The sequence below is a fragment of the Macaca nemestrina genome, chromosome 6 (genome assembly GCF_043159975.1).
Source record: "Macaca nemestrina isolate mMacNem1 chromosome 6, mMacNem.hap1, whole genome shotgun sequence".
NCBI lineage: Eukaryota > Metazoa > Chordata > Mammalia > Primates > Cercopithecidae > Macaca > Macaca nemestrina.
The window spans coordinates 103938728-103960059 of record NC_092130.1 but is presented as its reverse complement, the minus strand read 5'-3'; the positions used below and the strand labels follow the sequence as shown (position 1 = coordinate 103960059).

At 38.2% G+C, this 21332-nt stretch overlaps 1 protein-coding gene across 1 annotated transcript in view; it reads left to right on the top strand.

Annotated features, from left to right (window-relative positions):
• LOC105475167 (FCH and mu domain containing endocytic adaptor 2) overlaps positions 1-21332 on the top strand; it is a 142146-nt gene that overhangs the window by 65416 nt on the left and 55398 nt on the right. Inside the window, exons 8-10 of the mRNA XM_071098823.1 lie at positions 8433-8477; positions 10899-10971; positions 21116-21140. Coding sequence (XP_070954924.1) covers positions 8433-8477; positions 10899-10971; positions 21116-21140 — 143 coding nt within the window. The remainder of the gene's footprint in view (positions 1-8432; positions 8478-10898; positions 10972-21115; positions 21141-21332) is intronic.

The window sequence follows — 21332 nt, the reverse complement described above, 5'->3', positions numbered from 1 at the left end:
GGGATTACAGGCAACTACCACCACGCCTGGCTAATTTTTGTATTTTTAGTAGAGACGGGATTTCACCATGTTGGCCAGGCTAATCTCAAACTCCTGACCTCAGGTAATCTGCCCACCTTGGCCTCCCAGAGTGCTGTGATTATTGGCGTAAGCCACTGTGCCTGACCTCTTTCATATGTTTTTGATCAGTTTATGGGCACCTGAACAAATGAGTCTAGGGACTTACTGCAATAACAAAAATTGTGCTTACTAGAAAAATAACATACACAAAATTTTTCATGTGATTGTATGGAATTTATGGACTTAAAGGATTTTGTTTTGTAAAGTATATTCTAACCTTCAATCGTTTTATACTATTGATTTCTGTTAACATTTTATTTCTCCTCTTTTGTAAGGACCCCCTCTGGTGGATGAGTTCCACCCTCAACTAGCTTTAGTTCTGTGGGATAGAGATTTTTAAAAGAAAACAAAACATCCAGTTCTTTTTAAAATTTGTATACATAGCTGGACGTGGTGGCTCACGCCTGTAATCCCAGCACTTTTGGAGGCCCAGGTGGCTAAACTCTAACTACTCTATTGAGAATGCCTGCAGAAAAAGGCAAGGATCGAGGTAGAGAGACCACTGCATGACTGTTGCAATAATCCAGGGTAATTTAAGAAGAAAAGAGGCTGAGTGCAGTGGCTCGCACCTGTAATCCCAGGACTTTGGGAGGCCAAGGTTGGTGGATCACTTGAGGTCAGGAGTTCGAGACCAGCCTGGCCAGTGTGGTGAAATCCTGTCTCTACTAAAAATACAAAAATTAGCTGGGTGTGATGGTGGGTGCCTATAATCCCAGCTACTCGGAAGGCTGAGGCAGGAGAATTGCTTGTACCTGGGAGGCAGAGGTTGCAGTGAGCTGAGATTGCATCATTGCACTCCAGCCTGGACGACAAGAGTAAGATTCTGTCTCAAAAAAAAAAAAAAAAAAAAAATTGTATACATAAGTTAACGTATTTCTCTAATGCTGCAAAATGACACCAATTTTATTTTTAGTCAGTTATCTATTGAAAGATATAACCTGTCAGTTTATGTTTTCAGTTCTTTTATGTAAGTCAAACTGAGAGCATTACAAATTTTTTTCTTCCTCATTATGATCATGTTATATTATTTATTATATATACTGATACTTTTTGTCATTGCCTTTTTGTTTTGCTTTTTTTTGAGACAGAGTCTCATTCTGTTGCCCAGTCTGGAGTGCAGTGGCATGATCTCAGTCTCACTGAAACCTCCATCTCCCAGGTTCAAGCAATTCTCATGCCTCAGCCCCTCGAGCAGCTGGGCTTACAGGCGTGCATCACCATGCCTGGCTAATTTTTGTATTTTTAGTAGAGACATGGTTTCACCATGTTGGCTAGGCTGGTCTCGAACTCTTGGCCTGAAGCAGTCCACCCAAAGTGGTGCCTCAGCCTCCCAAAGTGCTGGGATTACAAGCGTGAACCACTGCACTTGGCCTGTCATTGTTTTTATTTTAGCGTAGTAATGCTTGGTTCCTCTGGAATTTGAGTCACTGTAAGAGGATGCTTTGAATATTAAGGCACCTGTGGTCTGAAAGGATCATGAATAAACAGGTGTTTTCTAATTCTGGATGTCTTTTTATATTCCAGTGACATTGCCTTTGTAACCCTAACTACTCTCAGGTAATTCAGTTGCTAAAAGAGAGTAAAATCCATATTTTCAATGTTTTCTATTTTACAGTCATTTTGGTAATTTTGCTTTATGTATTTATAATTCATAAAAGTTTAGCAGGTTTCCATTTGTGTGTGTGTGTGTGTATATATATATATATAGTGACTATTTTCTCCCAGTCTGTGGCTTCTTTCACTCAGCAAAATTACTTTGAGATTCATCCATGAATGTTCATGGCAGTTTTATTTGTAGTAGCTCCAAACTGCAAACAACCCAAATGTCCATTAACAGATGAACAGATAAACAAATTGTAGTATGTCCATGCAGTGAAGTACTACTCTGCAATAAAAATTAATAAACTACTGAGTGAAGGAAGCCAGATCAAAATAAGAATACATATTATATGATTCTTTTTTTTTTGTTTGTTTTGAGACGGAGTCTCGCTCTGTCACCCAGGCTGGAGTGCAGTGGCGCGATCTTGGTTCACTGCAACCTCCACCTCCCAGGTTCAAGTGATTCTCCTGCCTCAGTCTCCCAAGCAGCTGGGACTACAGGTGTGCACCACTATGCCCAGCTAATTTTTTATATTTTTAGTGGAGACGGGGTTTCACCATGTTGGCCAGGCTGGTCTTGAACTCCTGACCTCGTGATCCACCCGCCTCGGCCTCCCAAAGTGCTGGGATTACAGGCGTGAGCCACCGTGCCCGGCCCATATTATATGATTCTATTTATATAACTTTCTAGAAAATGTACACTAATTTATAGTGACAGAAAGCAGATCAGTGATAGCCTTGGGAAGGGTGGAATGGGTTACAAAGGAGCATGAGGTGATAACTATATATGTTATCTTATTTGTGGTAGTAGACTCACAAATGTTACACATGTCAAAATTCATTAAACTGTACAATTTAAATAGATGTAGTTTATCATGTGTTAATTATACCTCAGCAAATCTGTTTAACGAGGAATTGGAAAGAATCATTTTAAGGGTTTTGGCATGAGTAACTGAAAGGATATAGTTCCAACTAACATGGGGAAGGTTTATAGACGTAAGTGCTATAATTAAAAGTAGAAACAAGGGTTTTATCAGGATAATTGAAGATGAAAACATGACTCAACCTTGTGAGTGTGGGGACAGTGTCAAAATTTGGATGTAAGAGGAGATTATATTTCAGTACTAAGATTCTGTGTTTGGAGAACTAGGTAATTTTGGAATGTTTCACAGTGACTGAAATCTGTGGTTAAAAACCTGTTTCTTTGATTTAAGACTGTAGTTTCTAAATTTTCCTCATAGTTTTCAAGCCTTGGGTACTGTATTCGTCCATTCTAGTGTCGCTATAAAGAAATACCTGCGGGTAGGTCATTTTTAAAGAAAAGATATTTAACTGGTGCATGGTTCTGCAGGCTTTATAGGAAGCATGGTGCTGGCATCTGCTTCTGGTGAGACCTTAGGAAACTTAGAATCATAGTGGAAGGCAACAGAGAGCCAGCATGTCACATGGCAATATTGGGAACATGAGAGAGAGGGTGGGGAGGTACCAGACGCTCTTAAACAACCAGATCTTGTGTGAAGTAACTGAGCGAGAACTCACTTATTACCAAGGGGATGATGCTAAGCCGTTCATGAAAGATCCTCCTGTATGATCCAGTCATCTCCCATTAGGCCCCACCTCCCACGTGGGAATCATTTCCACGTGGGAATCACATTTCCACGTGTTATTTGGAGGGTACAGACATCCAAACCATATCAGGTACATACAAGAATTATTTTTGGAGATTTTTTCCTTTGCATTTTTCTTTTTTTATGTACAGAAATTGATTTTTCTTTCTTTCTTTCTTTCTTTTTTTTTTTGAGACAGTCTTGCTCTGTCACCCAAGCTGGAGTGCAGTGACATGATCTTGGCTTACTGCAACCTCCGCCTCCTGGGTTCAAGTGATTCTCCTGCCTCAGACTCCCAAGTAGCTGGGATTACAGGGGCCCACCAGCACTCCCAGCTAATTTTTGTATTTTTAGTAGAGACGAGGTTTCACCATGTTGGCCAGGCTGGCGTTGGACTCCTGACCTCAGGTGATTCACCTGCCTCGGCCTTTCACAGTGCTCGGATTACAGGTGTGAGCCACCGTGCCCAGCCAAGAAATTGATTTCATTGGTCCAGGGTGGGTACCACTATAGTTTAAAACTCCTCAGCTGATTGTAACTTGCAGCCATTGTTGAGAACCTATAGCATTACACTACATGAATGCTTGTTATAAATGGAGAATCTCAAATCCTATCCCAGTCCTGCTGAATCAGATTCTGTATTTTGATAAGACCCCAAGATGCTTTGGGCTTTGTATGCACAGTATAATTGAAGAAGCACTGTCTAGACTAATTAAATATCTGGCAGTGGCCACAGAGTCTACTAGGACTGTATTTCTCGAAATGTGATTCCAGGGCCAGCGGCATCACCTGGGAATTTGTTAAAAATGCAAATATTTGAGCTCCACCCTAGACCTTCTGAATAGAACACTGTGGGAGTGAAGCCCAGTAGTCTGTGGTTTAACAAGTTCTCCAGGTGGTTCTCATACATAATATAGTTTAGAAGCATTGCACCAGGAGTCTCTCATGAGGTTTGGAACCACTGAATTGAGGAAATTGATTCAGCAAGTCCTTTGTTAAAACACATACTCCTGAAGTGAAGTGTCATTGATGTCTGCAACTTTCAAATGGTTTCGCAAAAGGGAAAAATTGTATAAGGCTATGGAGAGACAGAAAGCAGATGCTATGTTTGTTATTTACCTTTTATAGATGATACAACCTAGGTTCAAAAAGAGTAGTTCAAAAAGAGTATCAAAATTAGAATTTGAGCCTGTGTACCCTGTGCATATCACCACAAGCTGGAGTGTGATTCTCTTTTTTGTGTTAGCTTGCCTGGCCCATCATCCCAGGCATCTGGGAATATGACTTTGTTGCATTCCACAGGCCCAGGAGCAAGCTTGAAAATGTAGTCATTGATTTCCATTGTTATAAGTCACACCTCTCTCCTTGCTCATGCGCACACATGCACACACCCTTCATTATCGTCATTCCTTTTATTAAACTTTTAGTTTATGTCTGAGAGTGTTTGTTTGTGTTTAGTTCTGATTAGAAGCAGAAATATGCTTGATTTGAATAGCCCAGACTTACTATTTGAATTTTGAGGGCAGTTTTTAGCTAGATAATATTAAAAACTTGTCCTGTTGATGGCCTGAGATTTAGGATTGATTCCGAAACAACAGGGTTTATTAATTAAATATTTCATATATTTTATACTCTTCTCGGTCCACAGAACATTTGTGGTGATCAAAGATTACTGTTAAGTAAGTTGTTTTTTTCTTGTAACATCTTTTCAAAGTTTTAATCCAAATTAGATTTGAATGGATTCTTTAGGTTGATGGCTTTTTTTTATAGCATTTATTTATTCCTACCTGATGATTAAAGCATCGTATTTAAGAATTGTTTTGCTTTGAATCATTGACCTCTTAGAGTTGTTCTTCTGTTTTGTGAGTTTAATTGAACTCATAGTGGCGTTTTAAAATAATGTGTAAAAGAGCATCAGGAGACAGAGCCAAAATAGGTTTATTTGCTTTTATACAAACTAAATTGCCCTTGTGACCCAACATAAAATCTAAGTGCTAAGAGCAGTTATTTATTTTGACAAAAGAATTAATTGAGTCTAAAACAGTTGAAATTCCAGTTGTAGCAAACTATTCATTAAGACTCTCACTCTGGCTTTAGTACTGTCAAAAAAAATAACCTGTCTTATGATTAAATAGCAGAATGATGGGCAGTGGACTGCATTTGAAGGAGATGCTGAATAAACTTTCCACTTGTGAAGCAGTTCAGAAGTGACATGCTACAAGGGGGGTTAGAATGTGCATTGATATCCAGCTGAGTTGTCAACTGGCACTGAGCCAGGCACGCAAAGCCTTGCCATGTGAAGCAGCATGTGGAGCATATGCCATTTGTAAAAGAAAATCTTGTTCATGCATGATGTAATGGTTTTTTTGTTGAAGGTTGTATTTAGTTTTATTATGACAGAAATCATTATTTCTATCTGTAATAGAAAAGTTTATGTGGATGGTACTCAATTTAAAATTTTTAATATATATTTTTTGATTTGAAGTGATTTGGCATCTTATATTTCAAAATGTTTTTTCTTTTTTTTGGGGGGGGGCATTTTTCTATTTCAAATGGATTTTAAGAGGCTGTTTAGAAAAGATAAGAGAAATCAAGATATGTTTACTATAGGAAAAGAGTTTTGTGAGAACAAAAAGGAGAATTTTGTTTAAAGGGACTGATTAGTTGAGGGATGTCTTTACTATTTTCACATATATGAAGTTATCCAAAGATTTTACAAATCTTTTTTTTCTGTATGTACCATATTTGCTAAGATGATGATGTAAAAGTCCTTCTAGATAATATATATTTAGTATTTGTAAACAAGGCAATTTGGCATTGGTGTTTTGTTTTTATTGTAGTTACTTTTTTCTACTCTCTAGAGTAAGTGTGTAGCTTAAGCACTAGAGATTCTGTAAATAGTTAATGGGTAGAAATTATGTGGATGTGTAGCTGTAGGAGAATTTTTGACTAACCACATGCCTGGTTGCCTTTTTTTGGTAAACCCTTTCTCGTCTCAACAGATGATTATATTTTCTCCAGCTTTATTAGTACTTGGAAAAGCCAATAATATATAATAAGCTGTTGGTAATTTAGGTAGAGATTTATTATTCATAATTTTTATACTAAATGAAAAGTTGCTAATTTGCACATCTTAATTTCTTTACCTTTATTGATTTTTCAGCCTGCCCTCATCTCATTGTAAATTGTTATGATAGGCCTCTAAGGGATTCTAAGAACAAGCTCGGTACCCTTTTATTAAATGATTTCTCAGCTTCCAGATTTGCAGAATGGGTTTGAATAAAGTCCTTAAATTTTTAATTGGGTCATTTTCTGACTCTTTAAGGCTTTTTTGGATAGAAGTGATAAACATTTTTTTTAGTCTTAGTTTATATTTAGAAGAATGTACTAGTAAGGAACATACTAATAATTGATTAGGACCTTGTTTATCAACTCACTTTTATGACAGTTTTATTCTGCTTATTAGTAAATGTTAATCTATTTTATTTGAATGGAAACTAGAACCACACAGAAATAAATCTTAGATTTAGGGGGAGGGAGAGGGACATTAAGCCAGTATTTTTAGATCCCCCTACTCGTAGAGAGATCTTCTTGTTAATCAGTGGCTTTCTTTTGTAATGGAATGATCAATAATAATGCTGATCATGAATTTGTACATAGGTAAGCTTCGCATCTCAGAGGAACCAGTAACAAAATTCTCTATCATCTACTCTCTATTTCAAGCTCTATTTTAAAATTTCTTCATATAGCAAGTTATACAAATTACCATTAATAAATTAAAAATTATTTCACAAAAAAATGCTAGACTTTCATGAATTTATATATAGAAAGGACTAAATGACAGCTTAGTGGGAGATAATTTTTTAGTCTCATATTTAGCTTTTGGGATATTTCATTAGGAGAGTAATTCATGTTTTGCTACTTTCTCTACTCCCAAATAATTTGATATTTCACATATATTAAGTATGCCGTATTTTATGGCTTTTAAAGCTAGTCTGAGCAGTCAATCATTTCAGGGCTATTTTAATTGTTTTCTAATGATTTCCACTTTATCATCCTCCTCTTCTACAGTCTATGTCTCATAGCAGTGCTAAATTAATGTTCCTTGAAGATCACTTTGTGGGTGGATGTGTATGATCTTACATGAAAACTCTTGCTGGCTGGGTGAGGTGACTCATGCCTGTAATGCCAGCACTTTGGGAGGCCGAGGCGGGCAGATCATGAGGTCAGGATATCGAGACCATCCTGGCTAACACGGTGAAACCCCGTCTCTACTAAAAATACAAAAAATCAGCCGGGCGTGGTGGTGGGTGCCTGTAGTCCCAGCTACTCAGGAGGCTGAGGCGGGAGAATGGTGTGAACCCGGGAGGCGGAGCTTGCAGTGAGCTGAAATCGCGCCACTGTACTCTAGCCGGGGCGACAGAGTGAGACTCCGTCTCAAAAAAAAAAAAAAAAAAGAAAACTCTTCCTGTTTCCTGTAAGCTGTAGTTCACATTCCTTGACCTGCTATACACTTAGAGAGATCTGGAGTATAATCCCAAGGTCACCACTTAATTAGTCTGTAATTAGTTCATTTATTCATTCAATAAATATTTACTTATTTACCCAACTTATTATTTACCTGGCATTTTTTAAGTATTGAAGATACAGTGACGAACAGGACAGATGAGGTCCTAAGCTTATGTTCTAGTAGTATTTACTATCTTGGTAGCCCTGTTCTTCCCATGAACACCACCGAGGATTCAGCAACCACCTTTACCACGCTTGTTTTCTCTCATTAATAGTACTGCCAGCTCCTTGAAAGCAGAAACCGCATATTCTTGTGTCTCTAATTCTGTGGCATCATGTATAATGGGTTTTCAGTAAATTATTGTGATCATAATGGGCTAGTCTCAGTTTTTCACTGTTAGAATTATTTGATTTTTAAAATGTATTACTGATATTTGAATTAACTATTAGGTAACAACTAGAACCATTTCAGAACAATTAAAAAGATGTGTTGTCAATTAAAAGTAGAATAAAAAATTTTAAATGTAAAAAAAAAAGTATTAAAGTTTACCTGATAGTTTTTTTCTACTAGAAGTTTTTCAATTTTTTTTTTTCCAGGCCTCATTGAATTTGAAGAATGTGACACTGCTAGTGCAGTTGAAGGTAAGTTGATTAGTTATAATACGTTAATGCACATGGCAGCTAGCTAGCATCTTATCTTCTGTTCGTTGAACAAATAAGGAGGGACTGCTATCCCTAGGTGTCAGCGTATCTATGTAATGGAGTGCTGTAAAAATCTGAAATTAGTTTGAAGGCCTGCAGGTGCTACTTGTTGCTTAATAAATAACAGATTTTCCCAAAAGAATATTAGTGTGTTAGATTATATATTTTTAAAGGTTAAGTATAACATGCATTTGTTTTTAAATATACATTGAAATAGTTTTCTTCATTGACATCCATGTTTAAGCCTTCTAATGTCATGAATATGAAATTCATCACTGTAATGTGTAGTGCTAATTGTACAGTGGGTAACATTTCATTAATGTTAATATTACCATCATTTGGCTGGGCACAGTGGCTCCTGCTTGTAATCTCAGCACTTTGGGAGGCTGAGGCAGGAGGATTACTTGAGTCCAGGAGTTCGAGACCAGCTGGGAATCATGCTGAGACCCATCTCTATAAAAAAACTTAAAATTAGTAGGTGTGCTGGTGTGCACCTGTAGTCCCAGCTACTGGGAAGGCTGAGGTAGAAGGATTGCTGGAGTCTGGGAGGAGAAGCCTGTGGTGAGCCGTGATTGTACCACTGCACTCCAGCCTGGGCAACAGAGTGAGACCCTGTCTCAAAAACAACAACAAAAACCCTTCTTGAATTTCCTCATCTGTAAGATGAGGGGCTAGCTTAAACCTAAGGTCTCTACTGCTCTCTTCTTTTTTTATTTTTTGGGAGACAGGGTCTGGTTTTGTTTCCCAGGCTGGAGTACGGTGGCGTGATCTCTGCCCACTGCAGCCTTGACCTCGCAGGTCCAAGCGATCCTACCACCTCAGCCCCCAAATTAGCTGGGACTACAGGTGTGTGCCACCATGCCCAGCTAACTTCTGTATTTTTTTTTAGAGAAAGGGTTTCACCATGTTGGCTAGACTAGTCTTGAACTCCAGAGCTCAAGTGATCCATCCACCTTAGCCTCCAAAGTGCTAGGATTACAGGCGTGAGCCACTGCACCCGGCCTCTACTGCTCAATTCTCAAAGAGTAAACACCTAAGTTTTAAGTGCTGAATTCTTTTTTTTGAGACAGGGTCTCGCTCCGTCACCCAGGCTGGAGTGCAGTGGCGTGATCTTGGCTGACTGCAACCTCTGCCTTCTGGTTCGGATGATTCTTCTGCCTCAGCCTCCCAAGTAGCTGGGATTACAGCTGTGCACCACTGTGCCCGGCTAATTTTTTGTGTGTTTTTAGTGGAAACGGGGTTTCACCATGTTGGCCAGGCTGGTGTCAAACTCCTGACCTCAGGTGATCCACCCATCTCGGCCTCCCAAAGTGCTGGGATTGTAGGTGTGACCCACCACGCCAGGCCTTAAGTGCTTAATTCTATCAACAGTTAATAGCGTGACTGGCCTTTAAAAATAATTTGTCAAGAGGATGAAGAGTTGCCTTATTAGGAATATCAAAGATAATTTTTACTCCTCGGTTATGGTAGAATCCATTTATAGCATTGTTTGTATTAGGGACAACATATGGACACAAGAGTGCCATATTGTAAACTTTTCATATTATACTTCTTTTTTCGTTTTTGTTTTTTTCTGTTTCTGTTTTTTTTTTTTTTTTTTTTTAATTTTTGAGGTAGGGTCTCACTCTGTCACTCAGGGTAGAGTGCAGTGGTGTGATCACAGCTCACTGCATCCTCCATCTCCTGGACTCAAGCAGTCCTCTCACCCTAGCCTCCTGAGTAGCTAGGACCACAGGCACGCACTACCACACCCAGCTAATTTTTTGTATTTTTTTGTAGAGACAGGGTTTCACCATGTTGCCTAGGCTGGTCTCGAACTCCTGAGTTCAAGAGATCTGTCTGCCTTGGCCTTCCAAAGTGCTGGGAATACAGGCATGCATCACTGCACCTGGCCCCATATTATAGTTCTAATGGGTCTGCTGTGTCATCCTTTTATCTAAAACAATACATTTATATTTTGTGACGCTCTAAAAAGCAAACATGATTTGACCTTTATAACATGATTTGATGTTTATAACAAAATTTAGTATAATGAATAATGTACTTTCATTGAAGTTTTAAGATATCTCCATATGCTTATTATGTGTAAGATGACTTAAGGTAGGCTTAGGAAAAGAAAAGAAAATTTTATCTATCAAGTAAATGTTCTAGGATCTTTTGATGAATAATAGACTGTGTTTTATTAACATAAGAAAAGTCTAACCAATAGGGTTGAGTGGTTGATAATTTTATTTCTGTCATCCACATTTATCATCAGCAGTTACGAGCAAGTTATGTGTGAAGATGCAAGATGTATTCCTAAACTTAATATGTTTATCAGGAACAGTTATGTTTCTGTAACAATATATATTTATTTTAAAGGTATAAAACCAAGGAAAAGAAAGACCTTTGCTTTGCCAGGAATCATCAAAAAGGAAAAAGATGCAGAATCTGTGTAAGTATTTTAAATATTGTAAAAATCCTTTTTATTTTTATAAGTGATTAAGAATAAGACTGTTTTGCATTTGGAAAGAAAAAAGTATTGTGGAAATAACTCAAAAGTATATGTGTAAGGTGTGAAAAACAAGCTTTTCTAAATATTAATAAATGCATTTGCCAGTTCCTCTGGTTTTAGATCAAAGTATTAACTTGTTAATTATTTAAAAAATTTAAGACATTATAGACAAAAGCTTTAATGTCCAGAAATGGAAATTTTTGAAATATCCTCATTTTTATAAAATGATAAATGCATATTTTAAAAAATTAAAAGTGCAAAGAAAACAAAAAATTCATCAAAGTCTTAATGCCTAAGAGAAAATCTCTGGTCAACTATTTGATGAAAATCCTTCTAGACAATTCTAAGTGTATAGGCACATAGTGATACATATACATACATTGATGGAAAATGTTAAATAGGGGAGAGAAAAGCCCTAATATTTTACTATTTATACTAGGTCATCATTTTCAGATGGAATATTTGGTCCACTTATAAGTCTCATTTACCTTCTTTTTTTTTTTTTTTTTGAGATGGAGTTTCACTCTTGTTGCCCAGGCTGTAGTGCAGTGGCACAGTCTCGGCTCACTGCAACCTCTGCCTCCCGGGTTCAAGCTATTCTCCTCCTGCCTCAGCCTCCCAAGTAGCTGAGATTACAGCGCCTACCACATCTGGCTAATTTTTTGTATTTTTAGTAGAGACAGGATTTTACCATATTGGCCAGGCTGGTCGCGAACTCCTGACCTCAGGTGAAGCACCCGCCTCAGCCTCCCAAAGTGCTGGGATTACAGGCCTGAGCCACCGTGCCCGGCTTGATTTACCTTCTTTTAAAAATAAAAAATTAATATACAAAGAATATGTAATAAATATGTAAGAAATTGAGTTAGATTAGCTAACCAAAGTTTTTGTTTGTTTGTTTGTTTTCTACTTTGGCTACACATTAGAACTACCTGGGAAATTAAAGTAAATATACCTAAGCTAGGTCCTACCTCAGACCAATTAAATCAGATTCTCTCGGCATGAAACCTCAACATAATTTTTGCTCTTTTTTAAGCAGCCCCTTTGATTTCTAATGTATACCTGGGGTTAAGAATCATTGAGCTATGATTATTCAGAGACAAACTAGAATTAAAGAAATCTTTCTTTCCATGATTATTCAGTCCATTTAGATAGAAGAGACACTGATCAAAAGTCGTGAGTGATTTGTTGACCCACCAACACTGACTGAAAATTAAAGACCGCACTTCCCTAGCATAATCAATGGAATTCTCATGAGATTTAATATTTGATGGGCTCTCATATTTTTAATATAAGAGAACAGTTTGTGCTTTGGGTATTCTTGCTTTCTACCTAGTTATATTTCTATTTGAGTTTCTTAGAATTTCTTTCATTTTAAATGGCTGTCTCTTCCCCTCTCCCAAGTAGTATTTGGTTAACAAATCAAGACCAATTGCAAAGTGATTTATATCTATAGTTATCAAATCTTCTTCAGATGTCTTTCTTGAGCATTTATGAAGGGGATTTTTTTAAGGGGGTGAAACTTAATCTATTTTTATAATATTAGCAATACATATTGAAATCTGATCAGTTGATTAGTAAGTTTTTAAAATATATCTAGTTCATCTGTTAGTGGCTATATTGTAAAGAATCATGGCCTTAAATTATTTTTATAATGTGTGGGTTTCATTACTGTTCATGTAGGGAGCTTATAGTATTTTTTAACCAGGTTTTTAAAACAGTTTTCCTTATCAATAATTTCCCAATATGATATTAAGCCACTTAGGGTGGTTTTTTGGTTTTGTTTTTTAACCAATGGCAATACTAGAGCAGAAAGCCAGTGCTTAAACCACTGCACCATCATCACCTTCTTTCAAACTTCTTGGCAGGAAAAATGTTAGAATTCACTTTGCCTGAAATGCCAGAGGCTCTTGAAATGCCTCTTCATAGCCAGAAGGCTTTTGAGATGCTAGTAATTATGGGAGACAGACCCTTTTCAGAGCTTCCTCTTCCTGGAGCTTCTTCTGCAGGTCTCATATAGCCCACTGTGAAGGCAAACAGATAAGTACTTTACCCCAGTGACTGGAGTGTTTTGGCTTAAAGCCAGAGAGTAAACTCTTTGGAACTTTTAACACTTCCTTTTATGGGCAAACTGCATCTTTTTTTAAAAAAAGAAGAAAGTAGAAATGTTCTAACATCTTTATTAATTTGATTCTCTAGGATTGGATTATTATTATTATGCCTTTTCTGGAACATTTCTTCAGAGTATGCATAAGTTTAAAGTATAGTGTTTCTCATCTACCAGTAAGGAAGCTGTATTTCAAAATGTGCAATTTAAAATGACTTTTAAGTGGATAGAAGGTCACCTGGGGGGCCAGGTGCAGTGGCTGACGCCTGTAAACCCAACATTTTGGGAGGCCGAGGAGGGTGGATTACTTGAGGTCAGGAGTTCAAGACCGGCCTGGCCAACATTGTGAAACCACATCTCTACTAAAAATACAAAAATTAGCCAGGTGTGGTGGTACACACCTGTAATCCCAGCTACTTGGGAGGCTGAGGCTGGAGAATTGCTTGAACCTGGGAGGCAGAGGTTGCAGTGAGCCGACATGGCGCCACTAAACTCCATCTAGCCTGGGTGACAGAGTGAAACTCTGTGTTAGAGAAAAAATGAAAAAAAAAAAAAAAAAAAAAAAAAAAAAAGAAGAAAGAAAGTCACCTTTCGCATTTACCCTGTCTCTTTGGTACTTCATTTTGGATTAAGAGCAATGTCATCTTCCTCCTTTTTAATTTTTTCAGTCTGTTTTATCCTGTATTCCTTTAAGAAAATTCTTCAATTTTGTAGATTCTTCTGGCATTTGCTTAGTATTTGGATAAATGGCGTTTATCTGTTTGTATAAGATTTTGACACACATTGCGTATCCTTTGAAATGCTTGAGACTAGAAGTGTTTTGGATTTCAGATTTTTTTGGATTTTGAAGTATTTGCAGAATACATCCAGTTGAGCATTCCTAAACCAAAAATCCCAAAGCCAGAATGTTCCAATGAACATTTTGTTTGAGCATCTTGTTAGTGCTCAAAAAGTCTCAGATTTTGGAGCACTTTGGATTTCAGATTTTTGGATTAGGGATGCTCAGCCTGCATTATGTGCATTAACTGTCATTAGTTAAAGATCCAAAAGCCTTTTACATCTGTGCTCTTAAGTTTTGTTTGTGAATTTATGTTAGAGTGCATACATGGAAATACTTCTATCCAACCTCATTTTTTATGACCTCACTGTCCTTAGTTGTACATATTTAGGTCTTCTTTATGTTTTAGTTTTACATTTTAAATAATACTTTTCACTAGTGTATTTGCAAATTCAATGCTTGTTTATCAGTTAAATGATAGAATTTCAGTTCTCAACTACATATTACATTACATAAGAAAGTTATCCAACTGGAAGTCTACTCAGTATATTTGGAAAAAACTAGTTTTGACTTTTTTGTATACTAAGTTATGGAAAGTACTTCAAATGAAACTGAAGTGTTGCTCCAACTCCCAGCGCGAGCGACACAGAAGACCGGTGATTTCTGCATTTTCGACTGAGGTACTGGGTTCATCTCACTGGGGAGTGCCGGACAATCGGTGCTGGTCAGCTGCTGCAGCCCGACCAGCGAGAGCTGAAGCAGGGCGAGGCATTGCCTCACCTGGGAAGCGCAAGGGGGAAGGGAATCCCTTTTCCTAGCCAGGGGAACTGAGACACACAACACCTGGAAAATCGGGTAACTCCCACCCCAATACTGCGCTTTAAGCAAACAGGCACACCAGGAGATCATATCCCACGCCTGGCCGGGAGGGTCCCACACCCACGGAGCCTCCCTCATTGCTAGCACAGCAGTCTGTGATCTACCGGCAAGGCAGCAGCGAGGCTGGGGGAGGGGCGCCCGCCATTGCCGAGGCTTAAGTAGGTAAACATAGCCGCTGGGAAGCTCGAACTGGGTGGAGCTCACAGCAGCTCAAGGAAACCTGCCTGTCTCTGTAGACTCCACCTCTGGGGACAGGGCACAACTATACAACAACAAAAGCAGCAGAAAACTCTGCAGACGCAAACGACTCTGTCTGACAGCTTTGAAGAGAGCAGTGGATCTCCCAACACGGAGGTTGAGATCTGAGAAGGGACAGACTCCCTGCTCAAGTGGGTCCCTGACCCCTGAGCAGCCTAACTGGGAGACATCCCCCACTAGGGGCAGTCTGATACCCCACACCTCACAGGGTGGAGTACACCCCTGAGAGGAAGCTTCCAAAGCAAGAATCAGACAGGTACACTCGCTGTTCAGAAATATTCTATCTTCTGCAGCCTCTGCTGCTGATACCCAGGCAAACAGGGTCTGGAGTGGACCTCAAGCAATCTCCAACAGACCTACAGCTGAGGGTCCTGACTGTTAGAAGGAAAACTATCAAACAGGAAGGACACCTACACCAAAACCCCATCAGTACATCACCATCATCAAAGACCAGAGGCAGATAAAACCACAAAGATGGGGAAAAAGCAGGGCAGAAAAGCTGGAAATTCAAAAAATAAGAGCGCATCTCCCCCGGCAAAGGAGCGCAGCTCATCGCCAGCAACGGATCAAAGCTGGACGGAGAATGACTTTGACGAGATGAGAGAAGAAGGCTTCAGTCCATCAAATTTCTCAGAGCTAAAGGAGGAATTACGTACCCAGCGCAAAGAAACTAAAAATCTTGAAAAAAAAGTGGAAGAATTGATGGCTAGAGTAATTAATGCAGAGAAGGTCCTAAACGAAATGAAAGAGATGAAAACCATGACACGAGAAATACGTGACAAATGCACAAGCTTCAGTAACCGACTCGATCAACTGGAAGAAAGAGTATCAGCGATTGAGGATCAAATGAATGAAATGAAGCGAGAAGAGAAACCAAAAGAAAAAAGAAGAAAAAGAAATGAACAAAGCCTGCAAGAAGTATGGGATTATGTAAAAAGACCAAATCTACGTCTGATTGGGGTGCCTGAAAGTGAGGGGGAAAATGGAACCAAGTTGGAAAACACTCTTCAGGATATCATCCAGGAGAACTTCCCCAACCTAGTAGGGCAGGCCAACATTCAAATCCAGGAAATACAGAGAACGCCACAAAGATACTCCTCGAGAAGAGCAACTCCAAGACACATAATTGCCAGATTCACCAAAGTTGAAATGAAGGAAAAAATCTTAAGGGCAGCCAGAGAGAAAGGTCGGGTTACCCACAAAGGGAAGCCCATCAGACTAACAGCAGATCTCTCGGCAGAAACTCTACAAGCCAGAAGAGAGTGGGGGCCAATATTCAACATTCTTAAAGAAAAGAATTTTAAACCCAGAATTTCATATCCAACCAAACTAAGTTTCATAAGTGAAGGAGAAATAAAATCCTTTACAGATAAGCAAATGCTTAGAGATTTTGTCACCACTAGGCCTGCCTTACAAGAGATCCTGAAGGAAGCACTAAACATGGAAAGGAACAACCGGTACCAGCCATTGCAAAAACATGCCAAAATGTAAAGACCATCGAGGCTAGGAAGAAACTGCATCAACTAACGAGCAAAATAACCAGTTAATATCATAATGGCAGGATCAAGTTCACACATAACAATCTTAACCTTAAATGTAAATGGACTAAATGCTCCAATTAAAAGACACAGACTGGCAAACTAGATAAAGAGTCAAGACCCATCAGTCTGCTGTATTCAGGAGACCCATCTCACACGCAGAGACATACATAGGCTCAAAATAAAGGGATGGAGGAAGATTTACCAAGCAAATGGAGAACAAAAAAAAGCGGGGGTTGCAATACTAGTCTCTGATAAAACAGACTTTAAACCATCAAAGATCAAAAGAGACAAAGAAGGCCATTACATAATGGTAAAGGGATCAATTCAACAGGAAGAGCTAACTATCCTAAATATATATGCACCCAATACAGGAGCACCCAGATTCATAAAGCAAGTCCTTAGAGACTTACAAAGAGACTTAGACTCCCATACAATAATAATGGGAGACTTCAACACTCCACTGTCAACATTAGACAGATCAACGAGACAGAAAGTTAACAAGGATATCCAGGAATTGAACTCATCTCTGCAGCAAGCAGACCTAATAGACATCTACAGAACTCTCCACCCCAAATCAACAGAATATACATTCTTCTCAGCACCACATCGTACTTACTCCAAAATTGACCACGTAATTGGAAGTAAAGCACTCCTCAGCAAATGTACAAGAACAGAAATTATAACAAACTGTCTCTCAGACCACAGTGCAATCAAACTAGAACTCAGGACTAAGAAACTCAATCAAAACTGCTCAACTACATGGAAACTGAACAACTTGCTCCTGAATGACTACTGGGTACATAACGAAATGAAGGCAGAAATAAAGATGTTCTTTGAAACCAATGAGAACAAAGATACAACATACCAGAATCTCTGGGACACATTTAAAGCAGTGTGTAGAGGGAAATTTATAGCACTAAATGCCCACAAGAGAAAGCAGGAAAGATCTAAAATTGACACTCTAACATCACAATTAAAAGAGTTAGAGAAGCAAGAGCAAACACATTCGAAAGCTAGCAGAAGGCAAGAAATAACTAAGATCAGAGCAGAACTGAAGGAGATAGAGACACAAAAAACTCTCCAAAAAATCAATGAATCTAGGAGTTGGTTTTTTGAAAAGATCAACAAAATTGACAGACCACTAGCCAGACTAATAAAGAAGAAAAGAGAGAAGAATCAAATCTACGCAATTAAAAATGATAAAGGGGATATCACCACCGACCCCACAGAAATACAAACTACCATCAGAGAATACTATAAACACCTCTACGCAAATAAACTGGAAAATCTAGAAGAAATGGATAATTTCCTGGACACTTACACTCTTCCAAGACTAAACCAGGAAGAAGTTGAATCCCTGAATAGACCAATAGTAGGCTCTGAAATTGAGGCAATAATTAATAGCCTACCAACCAAAAAAAGTCCAGGACCAGATGGATTCACAGCTGAATTCTACCAGAGGTACAAGGAGGAGTTGGTACCATTCCTTCTGAAACTATTCCAATCAATAGAAAAAGAGGGAATCCTCCCTAACTCATTTTATGAGGCCAACATCATTCTGATACCAAAGCCTGGCAGAGACACAACAAAAAAAGAGAATTTTAGACCAATATCCCTGATGAACATCGATGCAAAAATCCTCAATAAAATACTGGCAAACCGGGTTCAGCAACACATCAAAAAGCTTATCCACCATGATCAAGTGGGCTTCATCCCTGGGATGCAAGGCTGGTTCAACATTCGCAAATCAATAAACATAATCCAGCATATAAACAGAACCAAAGACAAGAACCACATGATTATCTCAATAGATGCAGAAAAGGCTTTTGACAAAATTCAACAGCCCTTCATGCTAAAAACGCTCAATAAATTCGGTATTGATGGAACGTACCTCAAAATAATAAGAGCTATTTATGACAAACCCACAGCCAATATCATACTGAATGGGCAAAAACTGGAAAAATTCCCTTTGAAAACTGGCACAAGACAGGGATGCCCTCTCTCACCACTCCTATTCAACATGGTGTTGGAAGTTCTGGCTAGGGCAATTAGGCAAGAGAAAGAAATCAAGGGTATTCAGTTAGGAAAAGAAGAAGTCAAATTGTCCCTGTTTGCAGTTGACATGATTGTATATTTAGAAAACCCCATTGTCTCAGCCCAAAATCTCCTTAAGCTGATAAGCAATTTCAGCAAAGTCTCAGGATACAAAATTAATGTGCAAAAATCACAAGCATTCTTATACACCAGTAACAGACAAACAGAGAGCCAAATCAGGAATGAACTTCCATTCACAACTGCTTCAAAGAGAATAAAATACCTAGGAATCCAACTTACAAGGGATGTAAAGGACCTCTTCAAGGAGAACTACAAACCACTGCTCAGTGAAATCAAAGAGGACACAAACAAATGGAAGAACATACCATGCTCATGGATAGGAAGAATCAATATCGTGAAAATGGCCATACTGCCCAAGGTAATTTATAGATTCAATGCCATCCCCATCAAGCTACCAACGAGTTTCTTCACAGAATTGGAAAAAACTGCTTTAAAGTTCATATGGAACCAAAAAAGAGCCCGCATCTCCAAGACAATCCTAAGTCAAAAGAACAAAGCTGGAGGCATCACGCTACCTGACTTCAAACTATACTACAAAGCTACAGTAACCAAAACAGCATGGTACTGGTACCAAAACAGAGATATAGACCAATGGAACAGAACAGAGTCCTCAGAAATAATACCACACATCTACAGCCATCTGATCTTTGACAAACCTGAGAGAAACAAGAAATGGGGAAAGGATTCCCTATTTAATAAATGGTGCTGGGAAAATTGGCTAGCCATAAGTAGAAAGCTGAAACTGGATCCTTTCCTTACTCCTTATACGAAAATTAATTCAAGATGGATTAGAGACTTAAATATTAGACCTAATACCATAAAAATCCTAGAGGAAAACCTAGGTAGTACCATTCAGGACATAGGCATGGGCAAAGACTTCATGTCTAAAACACCAAAAGCAACGGCAGCAAAAGCCAAAATTGACAAATGGGATCTCATTAAACTAAAGAGCTTCTGCACAGCAAAAGAAACTACCATCAGAGTGAACAGGCAACCTACAGAATGGGAGAAAATTTTTGCAATCTACTCATCTGACAAAGGGCTAATATCCAGAACCTACAAAGAACTCAAACAAATTTACAAGAAAAAAACAAACGACCCCATCAAAAAGTGGGCAAAAGATATGAACAGAGATTTCTCAAAAGAAGACATTCATACAGCCAACAGACACATGAAAAAATGCTCATCATCACTGGCCATCAGAGAAATGCAAATCAAAACCACAATGAGATACCATCTCACACCAGTTAGAATGGCGATCATTAAAAAGTCAGGAAACAACAGGTGCTGGAGAGGCTGTGGAGAAATAGGAACACTTTTACACTGTTGGTGGGATTGTAAACTAGTTCAACCATTATGGAAAACAGTATGGCGATTCCTCAAGGATCTAGAACTAGATGTACCATATGACCCAGCCATCCCATTACTGGGTATATACCCAAAGGATTATAAATTATGCTGCTATAAAGACACATGCACACGTATGTTTATTGCGGCACTATTCACAATAGCAAAGACTTGGAATCAACCCAAATGTCCATCAGTGACAGATTGGATTAAGAAAATGTGGCACATATACACCATGGAATACTATGCAGCCATCAAAAAGGATGAGTTTGTGTCCTTTGTAGGGACATGGATGCAGCTGGAAACCATCATTCTTAGCAAACTATCACAAGAACAGAAAACCAAACACCGCATGTTCTCACTCATAGGTGGGAACTGAACAATGAGATCACTCGGACTCAGGAAGGGGAACATCACACACCGGGGCCTATCATGGGGAGGGGGGAGGGGGGAGGGGGGAGGGATTCCATTGGGAGTTATACCTGATGTAAATGACGAGTTGACGGGTGCAGCACACCAACAAGGCACAAGTATACATATGTAACAAACCTGCACGTTATGCACATGTACCCTACAACTTAAAGTATAATAATAATAATTAAAAAAAAAAAAAAAAAAAAAAAAAAAAAAAAAAGAAACTGAAGTGTTTAAAAATTGTATTTTTTTCCAGTAGTTTTAGGTTTTCAGACTACTTGCCACTTAATAATGACTTTTTTTTTTTTAAAGTCAATGATGTGTGAGTATATTCATGGAAAAGAATTACTTTTGAAAATAGGTTTTAGAATACTTATAAGCCCTTAAAGCATAATGTAAGCTGATAGAAAAAAGGAATACTTGTAAGCTGTTTGTTTTTTATTTTGTCAGTTGGTATGGGTATAAGAATGCCTTTTTTGAATTTTAAAATGATTTGGTATGTTTTAATCTTCATGGTTTGATTTCTCTAAATATTTTTTGTAGAGTTTAAATAAAAGCTATATTTAAGTACCAAAGTAAAGACTTTAAACAAGCATAATTAGCAGACAATTCTAATTATTGAATATTTCTGATATTTTGTTTTAATAGTGAATGCCCTGATGCAGATTCACTGGTAAGTAGATTTAACTTCGATATAAACAATTTAAATTAGTTATTTTCATTAGGACAAACCTAACATATTTGAGTTGAGTTGTTACCAGTCTTTCAAAGAAAAATACCATCATATTGTAAATTCACTATTAAAATTATTTTACAGATGTATTTTTGGATTTACATTGCCAGATGCTTTCCTATTAAATAGAAA